Source organism: Capricornis sumatraensis, chromosome 3 (genome assembly GCF_032405125.1).
Source record: "Capricornis sumatraensis isolate serow.1 chromosome 3, serow.2, whole genome shotgun sequence".
Taxonomy (NCBI): Eukaryota; Metazoa; Chordata; class Mammalia; order Artiodactyla; family Bovidae; genus Capricornis; species Capricornis sumatraensis.
The window spans coordinates 12,388,292-12,408,250 of record NC_091071.1 but is presented as its reverse complement, the minus strand read 5'-3'; the positions used below and the strand labels follow the sequence as shown (position 1 = coordinate 12,408,250).

Sequence of the window (19,959 nt, the reverse complement as noted above, 5' to 3'; positions counted from 1 at the left end):
ATTACTCCTGATGGCCGCTGCCTTCGTCTGCATGTTCCTGGAGCAGGACTGGGCAGGGACCCACTCTGGCACACCTAAGAGGCACCTGGGAGTGTGTACTCTCAGAGGTTAATAAATGATCTCCCGGGGGGTTTACATGCTGTCCCCTAAATCTCCTGCATCCTTACGACCAACCAGGCAAGAATGTTAAGTTCTGTAGCAGAGAAAACCAGCCACCAACCAATTCACCCTCTCTGTCACAGACCACACCAGGGGCAGCGACCTTCATTGTATCTGTTTATCCTCAGATCCTCACGGGGCATAACCGAGCATCAAGGTGCAAAACCCCTGACTACTCTGTGGGCGGGGCCAGCGGCATTGTTTTCTTCCAATCTACCCTTGCAAGCTCTCTTGATCTTTCTCAATAGCATCTGACACACTTGTGAGTTACAGTGGTTTAATGCCGAAGCAACATGAGTCCCTGAAGGGAGAGAGGGTCTCTTCCCTTCTTTCATGGAGCGTCCATGGAGGACAGTCCGTCTCTGGAGATGTGCTGTGATGCTGCCTTGCAAAGTGGCGTCAACTGCTGTTTCGAGGGAGTGACTGAACAGCGGCCCAGAGTTCAGTCATCACTCATCTAGCTACCTGAGAGCTACCATTCCCAGCTCACCCCTGCCCCTCTGAACTTACCGGCGGCGGAGAACAAAGTTGAAGGCCGCGCCAGGTCGTGGGGATGGTGGATGGCTCCAAAGAGGCTGGGGCCCGGAGGACGGCTCAGGAACTCAGGCTTCAGGCCAAAGTCCAGCTTGTGTGGATCCGACTGCATCTGCTTCTACAGCACCAAGGGAGGGTGCAGGGAGGAAAGGATGGAAGCCCAAGAGAAACAGTGGGGAAGAAAGATAATGAGGAGACTGAGAGTCAGCTCTGGACAGTGCATTCAGGCTGGGGCCCTGGTCAGGCTCAAGTCTACACCTGCTGAGGGAACACAGCAAGCCACAGACCATGTAGCCCTCAAAGGCCAGAAAAGCAGGCCTGCCTCAGAGGGCCTGTGGCTCGCAGCAGAAATGCCGAGGGGCAAAGCTCCCGCTCTGTCTTTGAGGGTACACGGTTTGAGGCTTAGAACCACATCCTAGCTCCTTGAACCACCACCATCCCGAAGTGGTTTCTGATTTGCTGCAAGTTTTTAAATGATAGTATTCTAAAGCTCATTTTATTGGCAATTCTGCATGAATAATCTGCTGTGTAAATTAATTGTTTAATGACTCTTAGCTGTGCTCTAACAGATCACAGTACATTAGTAGCTGAAAGTTATGAAGAAATATTTGCATGCCTACAAGCTAATTTCAAATGATCATTGTTACATTATTTTTAAAGAAACAGAAACAAAGTAGGGATATTAATGTGACTAATAGGGGCTTTGGGTACAGTAACCCCAATCATCTGAGGAAGAGATCAGGCCTGACAGTGAACCTTCCAGAACCTCTCTTGCTGTGAAGTCCTTGCCGTCAACTGCAGTCACTCTATTTCCTCCTATCAGTGTATCCACCCCCGAGGTCACCTTTCTTGGAGGCTGCAGAAACTGGCTCACAGTCTTCCTCCTGCTTCCTTCTCTGGTCTCACTCTGGATGCTGGCAGCCTCTCCTAGAGCATAGGTCCAGGCCACCCCCACCTTCGTGATTCTCAATAGCCTTCTCTGTGTTGGCCTCACACCTCCCCTGATGAGCATTGACCCCTGACCCGGGTCTGAGGCTCCCAGTCTCCCCCTGCCTCACTGCCACCTCTGAGCTCTCCAGCCTCCCAGGCCTTCCCCACTTTCTGACCCTCACCCTTCCCATCTCAGACTCATCGGATGCTATCCTTTGGCCCCGCTCCACCCCAAACTCCATCAGGCTCTGCCATGAGTAAATCCCTGTCCTAGCACACAAAAACATCAACACAGAGACATCTGATCTGGCTTGTGTGAGGATCAGAGATGAGAGGGTTTGCCATTCCCTGGCAGCTGAACCTTACCCTCCTGCAATCCCATTCATCCGTCTTACCCACCCAGACCCCTCGAGCCAGCAGCAACACCCCGGGAGGCAGACAGCACATTCTCCATTTTTCCTGTACACACTACTGAACTCTGAGCAACAAGACTCACTCCAGGACCGAGTGCAGCCCTGAGGCTGCAGCAGCAAGAACCTGCGGGTACTGAGCTTTCCCTAGAAGTGGCTGGTGAGGGCTAGAACAACAAGTAAAATGAACATCACAGAGAAAAGGGCACCAGGCCATTTCTGCACAAATCTACAAGGAATCTCTCATCAAAGTCCCACTGTCAAGCAATAGCCATTCTCTCCTCCCCAACACTGCTAATCCACTATGAATCTATAAAGATCTTCCGGCTGCCTCCTTTAATTTGGTTGCCAAATTATTCAGTGCTAATACTGCATGGTACACAGCACAGTTCCATTAACCACAACTTAGGCCCATGAAGCAAAATGGAGCTTGGGGATTACAGAGAATGTGCTGGGAAGGGAAGGTGAACAGTGATCTCCTGTGCAAGAGGTCTTCCTAATTGAACTGGGATAATGAATGTTGGAGTCGCTGGGGACGTTCTTGGGGAAAGGAAGATGCTGAAGTGGCGCCTATAACATCCTTCATCGCTTTTAACCAAAGGAGTTACAAGGAGGGTGTGTTTTACCCACTGTTCCGCTAACCATATCATCTAGAACAAAAGTGAATTGAACTAAGCATCAAAATCTAGTTAGCTCTTCCAAATACACGTATTTTTTTAAATGAAGCTAAACCACAAGGTTTCTAATTAAACTCGCCTAACACTAATGTTAAGGAGAACAAAACTCACCGATGGGATATTCTGAGAAAGAGCAGGTATTTGGCACCAAAGCAAGATATCTTTCGGAGAGGGCAATGGCACCCCACTCCAGTACTCTGCCTGGAAAATCCATGGATGGAGGACCCTGGTAGGCTGCAGTCCATGGGGTCGCTAAGAGTCGGACATGACTGAGTGACTTCACGTTCACTTTTCTCTTTCATGCACTGGAGAAGGAAATGGCAACCCACGCCAGTGTTCTTGCCTGGAGAATCCCAGGGACGGCGGAGCCTGGTGGGCTGCCTTCTATGGGGTTGCACAGAGTTGGACACAACTAAAGCGACTTAGCAGCAGCAGCAACATAACTTTGCAACCTCATTCACTGAGGGTGATGTTTTCATTTCTAACTATGTTGGGTTTTTAAAAATTATCTAACCACTAAAAAAAATCCCTTAAGATGACTAGCTCTCCCAACTTCTTTTTATATTCTGATGATGGCCCCCCACATGCTGTTGGGACTAAAATCTTATTCATGAAAAAATAGCTTCCAATGGAAGGTTATTGGAATTACTTAACTGCTACAGTTACAGAGACTGTAAACACCCAGACTGTAAAATCTGGATCTATCCGTTACTTTGGTGCCTAAGTTGACCAGTGATGTCCTCTCTGGTCACCTGCAGAAGAACTGTGTCTCTTTCTTGTATCATCATAAAACCCTGGTAAAGCATGGAACGCATTCATCTGTCTGATGAAAACAAAGAAAACCCTCCTGAGTTCAGGTAGGGTAACCAGCCAGTCAGTGGTTCCCACGAGCACCGACTGTTGTTGGACTTCTGGCATTGGTCATCAAGAGGATGAAGGAGAGATTGGATAGGTCACTGCCAACCAAAGACCACTTCTAGAAGAGGAATTTTTAATAGTATGAGTTGCTAATGGACGTACCATGTATGCCTAAATCAGTAACATCATATAGGGCATAAATTATCATTTTTCAAAGCCATAAAATGAAAAGAATAACAATAAGTCCTATTGTATAACACAGGGAGCTATATCCACTATCCTATATTCACCATGATGGAAAAAATTTTCTTTATAAATGTTGGGGGCAGGGGTGGTGGTGGGAAGAATATACCAACTTATATAGAAAACTTTTTCATGTACACCTCCTCCTAAATCCTAAGTATTTCCCATACTAATAATACCTGGTCACTCTAATTAGATTCCCCAAACCTTTATTTCAGGATTTAATCTATATTTAAGCTCTTCAGATCAATAAAATGACAAAATCATTAAAAAAAAAAAAATCAGGATATCATCAGTGTGCTTCTGTTTTGTTATTTTGCTGCTGCTTTCCCCAATTAATAGTAAGATTTCTGAATAGGTTTTCCAAGGGACTTAATCCTGCCTGCCTGTGGGTCTTCAGACTCTGTTTCAGTGCTTCCTCGATCGGGAGATCACACACCCACAGCCCACCTCCCCCCCCAAGACTAGGAAGGCAAGACTGACCTTGACTTTCTGTTGGTGGTGGTAGATCTGCCAGGCAATGTGAACGTGCATCGCGCACCACTTCCCTGGTTTCTGGAACAAAAAAGAGCAACGTGGTCAGAAAGAAGACTTTCAGGGGGGAAAAAAACAACCCTTCCATTTCCCCAGAGCTGTCAGCAGATTTTGGCTGCAGAAGCTTTCTTAACCATGAAACAAGAGGGCTTTGTCCCCTCCAAGGGCCTTCTCTCAGCTGCAGGCCAGGACCTGGGCCGGAGGAAGCCCCTCCCTGGGCGGGCGGCACCTCTCCTTCCACAAGAGCCCGAGCTGGCGGCAACTCCTCAGAAAACCAGCCCCGAGCAGGACCTCCCCGGTTACCAAGGATAACGTGGCAAAACCTGAACCCCACTTTGTGCCTCCTCTGTCTCTCTCTTTTCTGGCGCCAGCTGGCAGGCCTGGTGGAGCGAAGCCCTGCTGAACAAATGTGGCCAGGCTATATAATGCAGATTGGCTGTTCAGAAGAGCTAATTAGTGAATGTCTGTGAACCAGTTTGAAAACGAGAGGGGACAAAACCTGTGTCACCTCCCCCAACACTGTTTAAAAAAAAAAACACCAGAGCAGAACAAAGGAAGCCAACACATTTTCATTGAAGCCCAGTTCCCACAAGTGCTTCACTAAAAGTCAACTGCCCATTCATATTGGGCGGCACTGTTCATTTCCAAGCAGAAGACAAAAGAAAGAGATGAGAACTCATGCCTTTCTTCCTCTGTCGGCCACTGCAGAGAGTGCGTGCCTGCCCCGCCCTCTGGGAGGACGTCAACTCCAGTCTCTCAAGCTAGTTCCTGTCTTGCTTTCTAAGCTGGGGAGCAGCTGCGAGCCTGTCTTGCAGACTCACCTGAGGGGGCAGGACCACCTTGTCCGGCTTCACTTGTATTCCCGCTACACACTCTACCCACTGGCATCACGGACTCAGTGGACATGAGTGTGAGCAAACTCTGGGAGGTAGTGAAGGACAGGGAGGCGCGGCCTGCTGCAATCCATGAGGCTGCAGCGTCGGACATGACTGAGCAATTGAGCAAGAACAACAGCCCCCTGTGAGCTCCCAACACGAGCTCAGTAACCACAGGATGGATGAGAAGAAACACTGCCCCATTCCCACACGGGCAAAGAACAGATGCTTCTGGTTTCTATATTAAAGCGCTGTTTCTGAAAATTAAGTCACTTTCACTTGCTGAAATATATACTTAAATCCAAGTTTGAGCTCGGCTCTCATATAATGATGTTATGGGTCGTTTGAAATCGCCTAAGTGATGACACCATCCTTTCTCCCCCTTTGGAGAAATTGAATTATCTGAATAGATGCACTAGAAAAGGGTTAAGTAAAGAAATCCACTATCCACCCCTCTTCATCTGCCATCCATCATCCCTTCCCGACCTCCCACATACACCAGGGAAGTCAGCATTCACCCAGAGGTTATCTGCTGGCCAGGCTCCAGACCTCTCAGAACAAACCAGTGCTCCTAGTGGCCCTTTTCTGCACCAGAGAAAAAAGTCAAATGGCTGTGACAAGTCAACATCACTTGGTGCAGAAAGAGGCAGCCACCAGCCAGAATAAAGAGACCTGGGTACGTGTTTTCTAGGTGCTAGAGAAACAGGAGAACTCAGAGGAATCCTAATTTTAGCCTAGCTCCAGCTTTTCCCTTATGTCTCTGTGGGTCAAACCTTTTGCATAACTAACAAGAGAATCTGAGTTGAATTTTATCAGTTGGCTTTACCTCGATGGCCCGGCTTCCTGCAACACGCAAAGCGAAAACCATGAAGACCATTTTTAGTCACTCTCTCTGAAAAACCCAACCACTGTCTTTTCAACCTTTTCCTCTGGTGTTTCCATGGTGTGTTTCCTTGTAATGGATTTGTATTTTTAACCCTCGGGGAGTCAAACAGGGGTTTCAAAACAGTTCTAGAAGAAGCTTTCTTACCCTTAACATAGGTCTGAAAGGATCTGTCAACTGTGAAGAGAAAATGACAACTTGGTTACATGCCTGTCACTCAAACAATTGCTCTAATTAACAAATTTGTAGTGCTTCATTAGGAGGGGAAATTAAAATGTTAGAATTTTACTTTTAAATGAAGCCCTTTTAGAGAATAATTAACCCATTTTCACACTATCAAAAATGCCAAGCGTCCCCTCCCCCATCTCACAAGCCTTGGTGCATCTATGCTGATGAGCCCCTGGACAAGTTTAATCAATAGCGATTTGCCCTCCAGCAAAATGATTTGCTCACATTACACATCTGAGGAGTTACACTGTCTTGAGCAGCCCCTCCCCACCTCAGCTAACCATCTAAGGGAGGCGGCCTTCAGACTATAGATGGCTGGATACTAAGAATAACTGGGGAGAAGTGTCCTTTCCAGACTATACAGTAGAAATAGGCTATTTTAAATAATTATCATTGGAGGTATTAGACATTTTAGAGAAGTTCACTATATAGATGACCTTGTTTGCAAAGCAGAAAGAGAACAAATGTTAGGATGCCAAAGGGGGAAGGGGGGGCAGTGGGAGGAATTAGGAGACTGGGATCAACACATACACACTAATGACACTATGTATAATACAGATCCCTTGGAGAAGGGAATGACTACCCACTCCAGTAGTTTTGCCTGGAGAATTCCATGGACAGAGGAGCCTGGCAGCCAACGGTTAACTGGGTCGCCAAGAGTCAGAGATAACTAACACCTTCAGCGAAATAAAATAATATCTAACATTTAAATAAAAGCAAATAACACTTTCAAGAAATAAAGTAGATGACTACTGAGAGCACACTGTAGCACAAGGAACTCTGCTTAATAGACTGTGGCGACTTGAATGGGACGGAAATCCGAAAGTGGGGGATGCGTATATATTACACATGAAGCTGATTCACCTTGCTGTGCAGTAGAAGCTAACAGCATTGTAAAGGAACTTTGCACATTTTACACTCCAATAAAGAGTAATCAAAATGAATAAAACGAAGTTCATTACACAAAAGTTCATACAAATACACAGTTGAGTCATTACGTATCTACCTAACTCTGGTCATCAGTTTCAGATAACCTTTGCCTTTACCTGGGGACAAAGACAATATTGTGAAAATTCATTCTTTTTTCCCCACATTTACTATGAAGATGGATAACAATCAATGGGACAAGATTATATCTGCTGTGTAACTTCAGATTCTTTTTGAGTTGGTCTGTGTTATGAATAAATAACACAACCGAAGTGTAATGGATATTTTATTTAGCTCCAGAGCACAAAAGGTTCCTTCCCACGTTAGAAGTAGAGTGGCCGGAAACACTGTGTGTATGGTGAGCTCCAGAAAGACAAGCGCTTAGTGCTTTTTCCATTCAAAATGTTTTATGGCTTGTGTGAGAGAGATTTTAGGAGATGGAGACAGGGAAGGCTGGTTGGGGGAAAACTACGCCAGCTCAGTGTCAGTGACCGTCCCAGCCTGGGCTTAGACCATAAGCCACCCTTTCTCCCCCTTGGAAAGTCACTCCCTGGCGTCACATGGCCGCAGGAGGCATTCCATTAGGAGTAACTAGTGTTAAGTGTTCAGTGTTAGTCGCTCAGTTGTGTTCAACTCTTTGTGACCCTATGGACTGTATGTAGCTGGCCAGGCTCCTCTGTCCGTGGAATTCTCCAGGCGAGAATACTGCAGTGGGTAATGTTCCCTTCTCCAGGGTATCTTTCCGACCTAGGGATCGAACCTGGGCCACCTACACTGCAGGCAGATTCTTTACCATTTGAGTCACCAGGGAAGCCCCTCAACTAGCATCTTCTTCCACAAAACAGAAGGAAGAGCAAAGGCAACAGGCACTCCGCTGGGCTGCCTGTCCTGGGGACACAAGCTGCTGTTTGTTACCCTGGGACCCAGCCCGACCTCGCACTTACCCTCGGGTCCTTTTGGAGAAGAGTGTGGGGGACCGTCCCAGGTCGGGTGGCAACATCGATCGGGTTGGACGTCTACAAAGTAATGAGACCACAGCTTAGGAAGCATATGACACGGAACATGAAACCAAGGTCTTCCTTTCTTTCTAAATGATCGCGTTCAAGTGTCCTTTTTGGTTGTTCCATTCTGGAATACAAGTGGACGGATCCATTTTCCTCTGAGACCCCAGATGCTCTTCATGAGGCCCTTCCCCACTCCCTGTTCCCCAGGGGAGCTGACCAAAGCCTGTCCTGTCCCAGTGATGGCATTTCCAGGCAGAGACAGGGGAGACGGAGACGGGAGCCCGGCCCTGAAATCCATCTTCTGTGTCCTTCACAAGCCCGTCACTGTGGGTTTTTTGCTTTATCACCACACAGTCCAAGAAATGCTTAAGTGAACATCAGTCTAACCTGCGGGACCAGGTGCTTCGCATCAGAATAACTGAGTGTGCTTCACAGACATTAGGCTACCTCTACATTTTAACTGGCAGATGATGACAAGGAATTACATTCAGTAATTACTCATTAGCGGTGGTGGGATTGGGACAAGGGAACCTAATTTGGGGACCACACAGACCTACTGTTATGTGATTTCTAAAGTAATTCTGCATCATCTTTCCCATTCCCAACACCATTCTTAAATGGCGTTAATGATAACAACCTTATCTATAGGCTTTTGTCCTTTGAATGAACAACAACAAAAAGCCTATATTGCAGGCACAAGGCACTACTTTCTAGTGGGTAAAGGATTTAGAATATTTTTCACCAGGTATTTTATTTAAGAAATCACAACTTCTATGAATCCCTTCACACCAGGAAGTTAACTCGTGTGGAAATAAAGAGCCCTCAGTTTAGGCACCAAGCTCGCCTGCAAGAAGGGGGAGAAAAAGAATGGGAGAAAGAAAAGCAGTCAGCTGCTGTAGGGCTAACAATTAAGCTAGAGTTGTTAACAGCCTGATTTGCATACATATGAAGAACTCTGCTAATGAACTGCAATCTACATATTCAATCAGTAAGATGGCCTGGAAAGGCCTATTTCAACACCAGGAGAGAGACTTTCTTGCCCAGATGTAGTTTTCTGTGTGATTGGATAATTGTGAGTGAGGGAAATCAAGAAATTTATGAAGTGACCTACCAGTCTGGCTGGGGATGCACGAGAGAGTTCTTGTAACCTGGAGGGGACTGACCAGGCTCTGAAAGGGTAGTAAAGAGCCCGATGGGGGGAAGGAGTTTAAAATCACCATCGTTTTGTCCCAAGATGGGAGGTGTTGTGTATGGCCATCCTCAAGCACCACTGAGGTCTGACCTGGCACAGGAGCTGCAATTCCATGCAGGTCCCTGGGATTTTGAAGGTGCAGCCATTCTCATCCCTAATGCTTTCTAATTTCTTTCTTTTCTAATTTTAGGGCAGCATGCCTTTGTTAGTGTAATCTGCGCTCATCCTGGGAGACACTGGCCCCAAATTTGTGTTTTATCTTTGAAATGAGATGGAAGGAAAACCGAAATCACACAGCAAAATTTCCTGCTTTACAGTCTGAGAATGGCTACTAACTAAGAAATACATTTCTGAAAATCAAGTAGGGGCTGTGATAGATGTACAGTCACAAAAAGGAAGAGTATTCTGAGAACTAACGCCTTAGTTTTGGCCCTCGGCGATCACTCCAGACTGAGTGCAGGAGAGTATCACTGGCTAGGTAGAAAAGAATTCTGTTGTTATAACGGGTGAAAGCAACAGTCTGAGTTGCTCAGTCATGTCCAACTCTTTGGGACGCTATGGACTATAGCCCGCCAGGCTCCTCTGTCCATGGGATTCTCCAGGCAAGAATACTGGAGTGGGTTGCCATGCCCTCCTCCAGGGGATCTTCCCGAGCCAGAGATGGATCCCAGTTCTCCCACACTGCAGGCAGATTCTTTACCATCTGAGCCACCAAGGGAAGCCCCTCTAAAGGGCGAAAGGTTAATTTATCTCATGCTAGGATGGTAGTCTTGTCCTTGGGGAGTTGACCCTGGCAGTGGGGTCAGAAACGTCAGAGAAGGCAGAAAGGGAGGAAAAAATAAGAAGGCACTACCCTCCACCTGGAAGTGGACTCTCTCTGCAGACAGAGGGGACTGAGGAACAAAATGAAGGAGAATGAACACAGTGAAAAGGATACGATTTCAGTTTGGAATCTTTTCCTTCCCTTCTATTCCAATCAACAAGGCTCAGCTTTGCATCTTTGCTAATCATGGACATCCTCACGGATAAACAACTTGATGCACATACATCTGACATTTCATATAATTCCTGGTCAGAAGCTTATGTCCACAGTTTTGGTGAAAAAACAAAAAATACATTATATATATCTAGTGTTTCTTTTTTTTTTAACAGAGCACAAGAAATCCTAGCTCAATTGAGATGACATGGGTAGTACAGATTAAAAATTAAATTCTGACTGAGGTTTACAACTAGATGGACTAGAAGAAAATATTCACATTCTAATCCCAGTGGTCCATTTGGATGGAAAAATGAGTCACTGGCAGGTAAGAGGATGGGACACTACCCACCCGCCTTAGCCCGAGGCTCCACTTACAAGTTCCAAGGTGGTGTTTTCGCTGTGAGGTTTCTTACCTTCGGCTGAAAAGCTCCTTGCAGTGACCCAAAAGGGCCGGTGGGCGGAATCATAGGGGGGATGCCCGATACAGCAGGAGGATAAGAATGGAAGAGCTATGGCCAAAGATGGAGGGGGGGAGAGAAAAGATTTTAGTAGGAGGCAAATGATACATTCACATTCCCTTCCCACAGAAAGACATCCACATTAGCCAGCCAAGTCATCTCAGTTTGATGCCATTAGTCATAAGAAGCCACAATGAAATGATCACACAGATGTGCCATGAATACTTAACTTAAAAAGTTAAAAGTAGTTCAGAATCAATCAGCCAGCAAATGATGTCCCAGATGAGGCCATCATTAGAAAGGGAGCTTTTCTAATTATTAATTGTTAAAATCAGATAGAAGTCCTAAATGGTTGGAGATTTTAATGCATATCAAAAACAGGAGGGGGTGCTGAGCCAAATAAGATGCCCAGAAAATTACAAGTTAATTAGAAAAAAGGAAAAAGGGGAAAAAAAGGAAGACAAAAAGAAGCAAGTCTTTATGGATTCCGAGATTTTACATCATTAAAACTCAATTAGTACTTTAGATTTTTAATAGTTCTGAGGAAATGGGAAAATATATGCACAGTCCTTGCTTCATTAGGTTGTTCTGGTTAAGTGGCAGTTCCAAGGACAATTTAAATTATCTAAAACGATGACAAATATTTGTGGAAGGGGAAAATAAAATGAGTCAGAGTACACTTTCAATGGAGCCACCGTTTTCCTATAAGACGGATATAAGCTCACTGGAGGCTATTCGAGACAAGCCCTGGACACGTCAGTCTGACCACTCAGTGGAGGGAGAAGGAGGGTTCTGAATTTCAAATCTGAATTTTCTTGAATTAATAGTTTACAGAGGACACAATGGAGGGAGGAAGTACACAGAAGACAATGCAGACACATCTTTGCCTCCACCTGAAAATGTATCGTTTCTGGAGAATCGATCGCTCTGGTTCCATGTACTTTGACAAACTCACCATAGAGATACATTCTAGTGATGTCCCGCCCTTATGGTTGCACAGTATGTCAAAAATACAAGAATAATTCGAGCTTTCCCTAATAATGTATTTATGTGAGCTATTTCTAGGTACTGGCTGAAATCCACTGGTAATTTCACAATCCGGTCTGTTTTCAAAGCATGTAACTTTTTCCGTTGGTCTTTATTTCATTTTGCTCCCCTCGATGATGCAGTGAAGTTTTTCAGACTAATTGATATTGAACTAAATCCACTTAAACAGTGATTGCAAACCAAGTGCTCTCACTTAAAACTACTTTTAGGTCTAAAATTGTGCTTTAGATACTTGAGTGCATTGTATCTTAACTCCCCTTTGTAACATCCTAATCTCCAAAGCAGGGGAGACTAAGCACTTCATACATTACCCACTGTCACGAATAATATGAAATGACTCTCTCCCAGTACACTGTGTGAAGCAGAGTGATTACATCACACCAAAACACTCCAATTTCTATCACTCTGCCTCCAAGTGGGTATTTTCCCTTTAATGTTTTCAGTTTAAAAATTAGGTCTTCTCACCATTTTCCTTTTCTGACCCTCTTTGAATAGAGTATTCCACCCCTAGAGTAAAAATCAGTTTATTCTCCAGCTTATATGTAGGGCTCTCTGTGGAATGTGTTCATGCCAAGACACTGCATGGTGTCCGAGGAAGCGAACTGAGCTGCCAGCAGAGCAGCTAAACTTTCTCTGAAGATGATTTTGTTAGCTGGTCCTTAATTTAATTGAGCAAATACAGACAAAGGGCAGAAATCTGGTTGTTATATTAAGGGTGGTACCATTCATGAAACAGATGCAAAGAGAAAACTCGTGGCTCTACTGGATTTTGCAGGTCTATTTACAAAGATGCTTTTATGTCGTAATTCTGAGCAGAGCAGTGTCGAACACTCAGGGAACCCAGGCACTTAGATACCCTTTCCTCATTCCTTTCTATAGAGACTCCCCTTGAGCCATTTCCGAATGTCTCTCCATAATCAATTCTTAGTTGATTTCTAATACTGTCTTGCCTGGCCTTCTCAGCTAATTCCTCAGTTTAGGACTGACACAGTGTCTAATGATCTAGTTCAAAGTATGAATGAATTCACAGGGTTGGCTGATCTATTAAGTGGTCCTCCGTTTGAGCCATAAGGTAACACTATCCAAAAATGAGAACAAAAATAGTTTAAGATGGTGAACCAACATGGCTATGAGCAGTTATTAAACGTCTGTCTTTCCAGTTTCATTAAAAAAATATATATATTAATAAACCATTGAGCAAAGAAACTTGCAAAACTTCAGGTAAAAATGCAGTATACACTCCATAATCAAAATATCATGGTGAGATATTCAAAGTTTCTGTTATAAAAGAAGCCCTCATAAGTAACTGAACATGTCACTTCAGTTGGCGCCAATTTAGGTTCCAGAACGTTCTCTTAAAATTGCATAAAACAGCTTTTATTAAAGAACAAAGAATGAGTTTAAAGAGAAGAAAAATCATGCATGTAAGACCTTCTTTCATTTAAATGATATTTTTAACGAGTTGGCACAAGCTCAGGAAAATAATGCCAGCCATGTGGAAGAGGGATCAACGGTCTAGAAGAAATGAAAATCTGCTTCTTGAAGTCATGAGTCAAAAGAATACGGTCCTTTCTTTGGAAGACATGATTCAAGATGAACTCTGGGAACTCTGTGTGTTAATAACATCTCTACTGAGGACTAGAGGCTCCTAAAACTCTAACACCTCCAACAAAGCGGATGCCCCACCTGGCAGGATTTTAAAATCTTAGGAGTGGCTCATGACCTTTTGATTCAGAAGATACTGCATCTTTACCAAAAGCACACGTCACAAAAGCAAGCATCCGAAGTGACGAGGAGCAATGGGAGTTCTTGCAAAGATGGTTAAGGGAGGCTGCGCGTCACTGACTGATCGTGGCGAGAGCATGGGAATGGAAAAGCGGTGACAGTGAACGGGTAGCATGGTAACTCACACTGTGCCGGTAGAATGGGTCAACTTTTGTAGGGTATTTGTCAAACTGCAAAGGGATCAAAGCAAAAGCTAGTTACTTAGAGAAACTACATTTCTATTCACTGCTTCAGCGGAGGCGGCCCCAAGGAAGCCTCTCTGTTGTCGGGCAGGCATCAGACTCCGTGATCTCAGTGTACACGAAATCATTCAGAGCTCCTGAGTCTCTCTGACCAGAAATCAACAGGAATGGAAAGTCAAAGTGAAAACCCATTCAGAGCATTTCAGGTTGTGACTACACTAGAGCGGCTTTCTTTCTAGGCTTTATTTAGCGATGGGCAGGAACCAAGCGTCTGAACTAGAGAGAGGAGGCAGTTGTTCAGATAAATCAGAGAGAAGTGAGCACTGGGTCTGATTTATCCAGAGAATTCCCAATGTCTTCATCTTCACTTTGGCATAATGGTACATTCAGCTGTTTTTATATTACCCCCTAGTGGGGGACAGGGAGGCCTGGTGTGCTGCAGTCCATGGGTTTTAAGGTGTTAGACACTGACACGACTTAGCAACTGAACAACAACAATTACTGCCCCCCCGCCCCCCGCTGAGTACAAAGCAATTCGGGCTTGGCCTTAGAACGGTTCTTTCAAGCAAGAAAGAGTATATACCATGATTTCTTCTAAATAATGTCCTCATCCTGTGCCGTAACTACCATCAGTTAGATTTAACTTGTTTGTGAAACGGCTCACTCAGACTGGTATAAACTCCTTCCCCAGATAAACAAGCCCTTAAAAATATAACTGTGGAAAAGTCGAGTTCATCCAAAATAACAGATGCAGGATTTCTCTGAGGAAAAAATTTTTGGTCCCAAGGCCTCACTGATAACATTCTCCTAAGTAAGTTTATAAAATAAACTTTGAAATATGTATTTAAAAAAAACGAAGTTGAACAGAATGGGGGAGCGGGGAGGGAAGAGAGGATGGATGTAAAGTTCAGTGAATCACGGCATTCAAATCCTCGCAATGCCTGTACTGACTGCCTTCAATCAAGTATTTCCTGAAATATTAAAATATAAATAAGTAAACTCTAATCGTCACTGTTTGGACACGCATCCATCTCAGACTAGTTAGCATCATAGTGCGGTGCTGTTCCTCACAGCTCCTAAGTTAAAAATCAACCCTAACTGGCTCCCACTCAACCCCTGGCGCGTTAGTCTCCAAGGCCAAGGCCAAGACCACGACACTGCCAGTGGCCCCTCTTACCACCAGGCTGAGTTTGGACCGCTTGCTGACAGAGCACAGCAGCAGACAGGGGGCGCGGTCTCACGAGATGCAAGAAATGCAACACTTCCCACAAAGCGGGTTGATGGGGGAATGCAGGGCCGGCCAAGTCTCCCGCCGGCGCTCTCCCTTCCAGACTTCCTAGGATTCTGTGAGCGTTTATTTGCTAGCACAAAACACCGGCAGATACATTCTTCGATCTGGTGGTAATTCCCCAAGATGTCTCAAAAAACCAAAATCACCCGTAAGAAGTTAACTACCGACACACTGGATGTGACCGCCTTGGGGAGCATCTGGAATACAATCCACCCACAGCGCTAAGAATAACGGGTCAGAAAAGAGCTCCTACTCAGGCCCTGGGTCAGTGCCACCTGGAGCCAGCGTATCCCAAAGACGGGCAAGGCCAAGGGAGCCTCCCAGCCAGTCTGCTGTGCCCGGATGGCCCTACGGGGCTGCATACAGAGAGCGTCGCGCTCTACTTGGCCTCGCGTTTCTGCCGGGGTACGCACCATGGGCGGAGCCGGAGTCGGCATGATGGCGGTGGGCGGGAGCGCGTGGGGGAAGGGCGTGAAGGTGTGCTGGTGCGTGTGCTGGTGCGTGTGCTGGTGCTGGTGCTGGTGCTGGTGGAACTCGGTCCGCAGGTAGGGCGGGGGGCCCAGGGAGGCCCCGCGGTCAGCACTCTGAGAGGCCAAAAAACGCGTGTTCAGTTCCTGGCGCAAGATGTCTTGCTCTGGAAAAGAGGAGGAGGCAGACGGTGACACCTTTTCCGGGGCCGGTCATTTCCTCCAGAGTAGGACATCCGAGGAGCTCAGTACGGAGGGCTCCAGGCCGGGGCACGGGGGCTGGGCATTTGTGGAAAAGACCTCCAGGCAGGCAGAGGAGGCTACTGCCCAGTCAACAGCCTAACTGTTCTCCGTCCAGGCTTCTGGGGACGAGGGGTCCACCAGTGCCATGCACGTACAGGGTCCAGGCTGAGTGGCCAGAGGTCAAGTTTCAGCTCTTCTCGAGGGAGCTGAGTGACCCAGAGCATTGCCCATCACTGTCTGTGTCTGTTTCCTCATCTGTCGAATGGGGACAACACATTGCCTGTGCTGTGGTTTTGTTTTGAAGGTTAAAGAAATGAACATTTTTAAGTGCTTAAAAGTCGATAAAGCAGAGCCTTCATGCCCTCTTCCAAGGATAAAGCTCTGCTCTACAGCTCTCTGTACTGGTGGCAAAGCTTGGCCACAGTGGACCCAAAGTTGGGACACTTGGCTCAATTAATACAGGTGAGGAGCAAAGAACCCAATACCTAACCCTAAGTGTGTCTTTAAAAATCTGGGATATGTTGCCTCAAAAAGTGCATTTTCCCCACCCAAGGTAGAAGGCCTCATTTAATTGTTAGTTGCTCAGTTGTATCTGACTCTGTGACCCTGCCAGGTTCCCCTGTCCATCGGATTCTCCAAGGCAAGAATACTGGAGTGAGTTGCCATTCTCGTCTTCAGGGGTCTTCCCGACCCAGGGATCGAACTCAGGTCTCCCACACTGCAGGCAGATTCTTTACCGTCTGAGCCACCAGGGAAGCCCTTGTTTGACTAAAACAAATCCCTTAAGCCACGATGTGACTTAAGATCCTGGCCTGAAACAGACATGGACTGTGGAGAGCTTTTGTCATGCCCATAGGGCCCAGACAACCTGTGCTTTACTGCTCAGCGGGCAGACCTGGTCAGAAAAGCCTCATGACTACAAAGTTCTCTCTGGCAGAATCCCCTGGATCGTGACAGGTTGGGATGGGGACTAATGGTACATTTTCTGCAGACTCTCAGCCCACTGGGGACTGGAGGAAGAAGACATTCTATAAAGCAGACCATGGCGAGTGGCCCAAACCTAATCATCAGGGATAACACAGACAGGGGGTGAGGCGTCCGGAAAGGAGAGTGGGGGCATGGAGAAGCCAGGCCAGCTCCTCCCTCCTACCTGAGTAAGTGCTCCCGGCCGGGTGTCCGGGCACCTGCAGACTCCCAGATGTCAGAGGTGGTGGAGGAGGCAAAGCAGTGGGAGGGGCAAACATATTGGGGTGATGCGAGTGTGCGGGGGGCTGGAGGGTGGGCGTGAAGCTGTGCAGGGGGCTGTGGTTGGGCAGCGACAGGGGGAACGGGGAGGCCGAGGGGTGGTGGGAGATGTGAGGGGGGGCGGGCTGAGTCTTCGCTGGAGTGCTGCTTCTGCTACTGCTGTTGGAACATCAAAAAACAAATAGAGGAAAGGAAAAAAAGGGGTCAGTAATCAACTTTCTTAGAAACAAAACAAAGCCAAACAGAGCCATTTAACACTTTTCCTCTCGCTCCTTGGTCTTCGCAGATCCCCACCCTGTGCACAGAGCCTCTGCTGAAATCGCAGTTCCTCTAAACCGGACCCACAGCTGTGGACACAGTGAACAGCAACTCCTGCTCCACGCTGCCCCCCATCGCCCTGTCCAAGAGCTGCCCCTCATACCCTGTGCCAGCCACTCTTCCTACAGGGGCCACGTCAGTGGAAACGAACAAGCTGGTGACCTGGGCTCGCCAGGTCTGTCTGCTCCGTCTACTGTGAAGAAGCACAGGGAAGGGGGAACCAGGGAGCTCGGGCGCCCTGTCACCTCCGTGGACTGGAGGCCACAAAAGATGGGCCTGGCCCCGCGGAGGCAGCTTCCTTCCACTACCACAGACAGGAAAGAGCAGGGCCCTCAACCCCAGTCACCAGGCTGTCACAGGAAAACACGACCGAAGCGCTTAGAATGACAGCCCCCAGGACAGGTGGGTGTGGGCGACGCCGGGCCCTGCGCCCGGCTCTCCACCTCCCTTTTCTTTGCAAGGGTCCCTGTGCTGCTTGTCAACCTTCCCTCTGTGGTCTGGCAAGGACAAGACACAAGAGGCCTGGCTCCCCATGGAGGAATGCCTCCCTTTTCCTCAACCCAGCATCTTTCTCTTGTATCTCTGCGACTCACCTGGCGGAAGTCACCACGGAAACTCCTGGAACCAGATCACTCCTTGGTCTGCATGCTCCCGCCCCGCCAGGAGTTGCAGGGAGATGTTGACAGGGAGGCAAATGGCTTTCCTTCTAAGACTCCCTTAACATTCCGGGAATCTCCCCTGGTTTCCCTTCCCTGCCTCCAACCTGGGAACCAGTGGTGGGTCCCAGGCACAGCGCCCTGGACTTTCCCTTCCTTGAACCTTCTCCCTGCAGTCACTCTCAGGAGCCTCCGCAGACAGTTGAGGTCTCCACCATGTCCTTACCACCCAAAAGATCCTCAACCCAATCCCACCCCATCTTCTCCCCAGAGACCCTGTCTCCCTGCGCCTCGGACGCCTTCCCTGTCTTCCGTGCCTGCCTGGCTGAGAACACGTTGACAGAGATGCCAACGGGAACCCCGGTCCCCATGGGAGCCCCCGCGCCCACCGCCACCTGCCCATCCCACCGAAGATGACCGACGCGGGGCGGGGGCGGCTCACCTGAGGCTGTTGAGGCTCAGGCTGCTGCTGTTGTAGGCGGACAGCGGCTGGGGGAGGCTCTGGGCGGAGGGGTGGGCCTGTGCGGGCGGGAGGACCTGGGGCGGCAGCGGCCCTGGGGACTGTGGCCGGGGCGGCCGGGGTGCCTGCGGCGGCGCGGGCTGCGGCGGGGCCTCCGGGGGCGCGGGCGGCGGCTGCGCGCCGGGGCGTGGGGGCGGCGGGGGCTCGGCGCGCGGCCCCAACGCGGGGTCCGGAGACGGCGCTCGGGGCTGGGGCTCCGCCTGGGGCTGGGGCGGCGGCGGCGGGACCTGAGGGCGCGCGTCCTTTAGCACCACGGGCTCGAACAGGGGCTCTTTGCCGCAGTCCTGGCTCTTCTCCTGGCTCCGCTCTAGACCCGATACCTTGGGGACAATGGGCCCCGCATCGTGGCCGTCGTGGTGGGGTAGCGCGCCGACGCCGAGCTCGGGATCTGTGCAGGAGAGCAGAGAGAAGAGCGAGGCAGACGGTGAGTGAGCGAAGCTGACCCCGGGCCGGGTCACCTGTGCCCAACGACACGATCGGTCAGGTCCCAGAAAGGTCCACCAGTCAGATAAGGCTGCCTTCCAGAAAGTGGTTGAAGCCATCAGAGTCTGCAAATAAATGTTTCCCTTAATCTTGACAAAGCAAGATTATGCAGTGAAATTCACAAACAGTAGACAACATATCGATTCACCGCTTTTAAAACAAATACAGTTCTAAAAAAAAAAAGATTTATTTGGCTGTGCTGGGTCTTAGTTGCTGCTCCTGCAATCCTTACCGTGGTATGTGGGACCCCGTTCCCTGACCAGGGATCGAATCTGGGCCCCCTGCATAGGGAGCTGGGACTTTAGTCACTGGACTACCAAGGAAGTCCCCAAACAGTTCTTGACTAGACAAAGGAGAAGTGTTTTCAGTAGTACATGAAGCAAACATTATTTAGCCCAGCAGACGTTTCTTCTCCGCCTGGCCTCCTCTCCCTTTTGCATTCTGACTGATGAAGCACGCTTGACATTTGGAGACATTTCTGCTGAGCAACCGCTAAATGTCTGGTCAAAGGTCAGGCCTCCTACGGCTCACTGACGATCCAACCGTTTGAGATTGAAGGAACAAACATGAATTTAGACCAACTGACCGTCAACCACACAGGCTTGAGTTTTTAAAGAATTCCCTCTGGACCACAGGAGCGGTCCTTAGCCAGGTGAATCTGGACCTTGAGACCAAGTGGGATGGGAAATGTAAGTAAAATTCTACAGTAACTAATGACACCTAGACAACAGATGCTCCTATATTAATTTAAATGATGTACTTCCCCCTGAAGGTCAAAAGACCCATGCCACATCTAGTATGTGGGTGCCCCGATGACCCCATAAGTCAAAC

At 47.9% G+C, this 19,959-nt stretch overlaps 1 protein-coding gene across 2 annotated transcripts in view; it reads right to left on the bottom strand.

The window, feature by feature from the left end:
* The window catches only part of AUTS2 (activator of transcription and developmental regulator AUTS2), a 1,210,906-nt gene that overhangs the window by 9,663 nt on the left and 1,181,284 nt on the right, over positions 1 to 19,959 (bottom strand). Inside the window, exons 7-15 of one of the 2 annotated variants that reach the window (XM_068968276.1) lie at positions 18,568 to 19,033; positions 17,057 to 17,310; positions 15,610 to 15,830; positions 13,849 to 13,893; positions 10,847 to 10,942; positions 8,203 to 8,274; positions 6,251 to 6,280; positions 4,295 to 4,366; positions 670 to 811 (exon numbers count right to left, since the gene is read on the bottom strand). In XM_068968276.1, coding sequence (XP_068824377.1) covers positions 670 to 811; positions 4,295 to 4,366; positions 6,251 to 6,280; positions 8,203 to 8,274; positions 10,847 to 10,942; positions 13,849 to 13,893; positions 15,610 to 15,830; positions 17,057 to 17,310; positions 18,568 to 19,033 — 1,398 coding nt within the window. The remainder of the gene's footprint in view (positions 1 to 669; positions 812 to 4,294; positions 4,367 to 6,250; positions 6,281 to 8,202; positions 8,275 to 10,846; positions 10,943 to 13,848; positions 13,894 to 15,609; positions 15,831 to 17,056; positions 17,311 to 18,567; positions 19,034 to 19,959) is intronic. The other variant, XM_068968277.1, reaches the window with a different exon arrangement.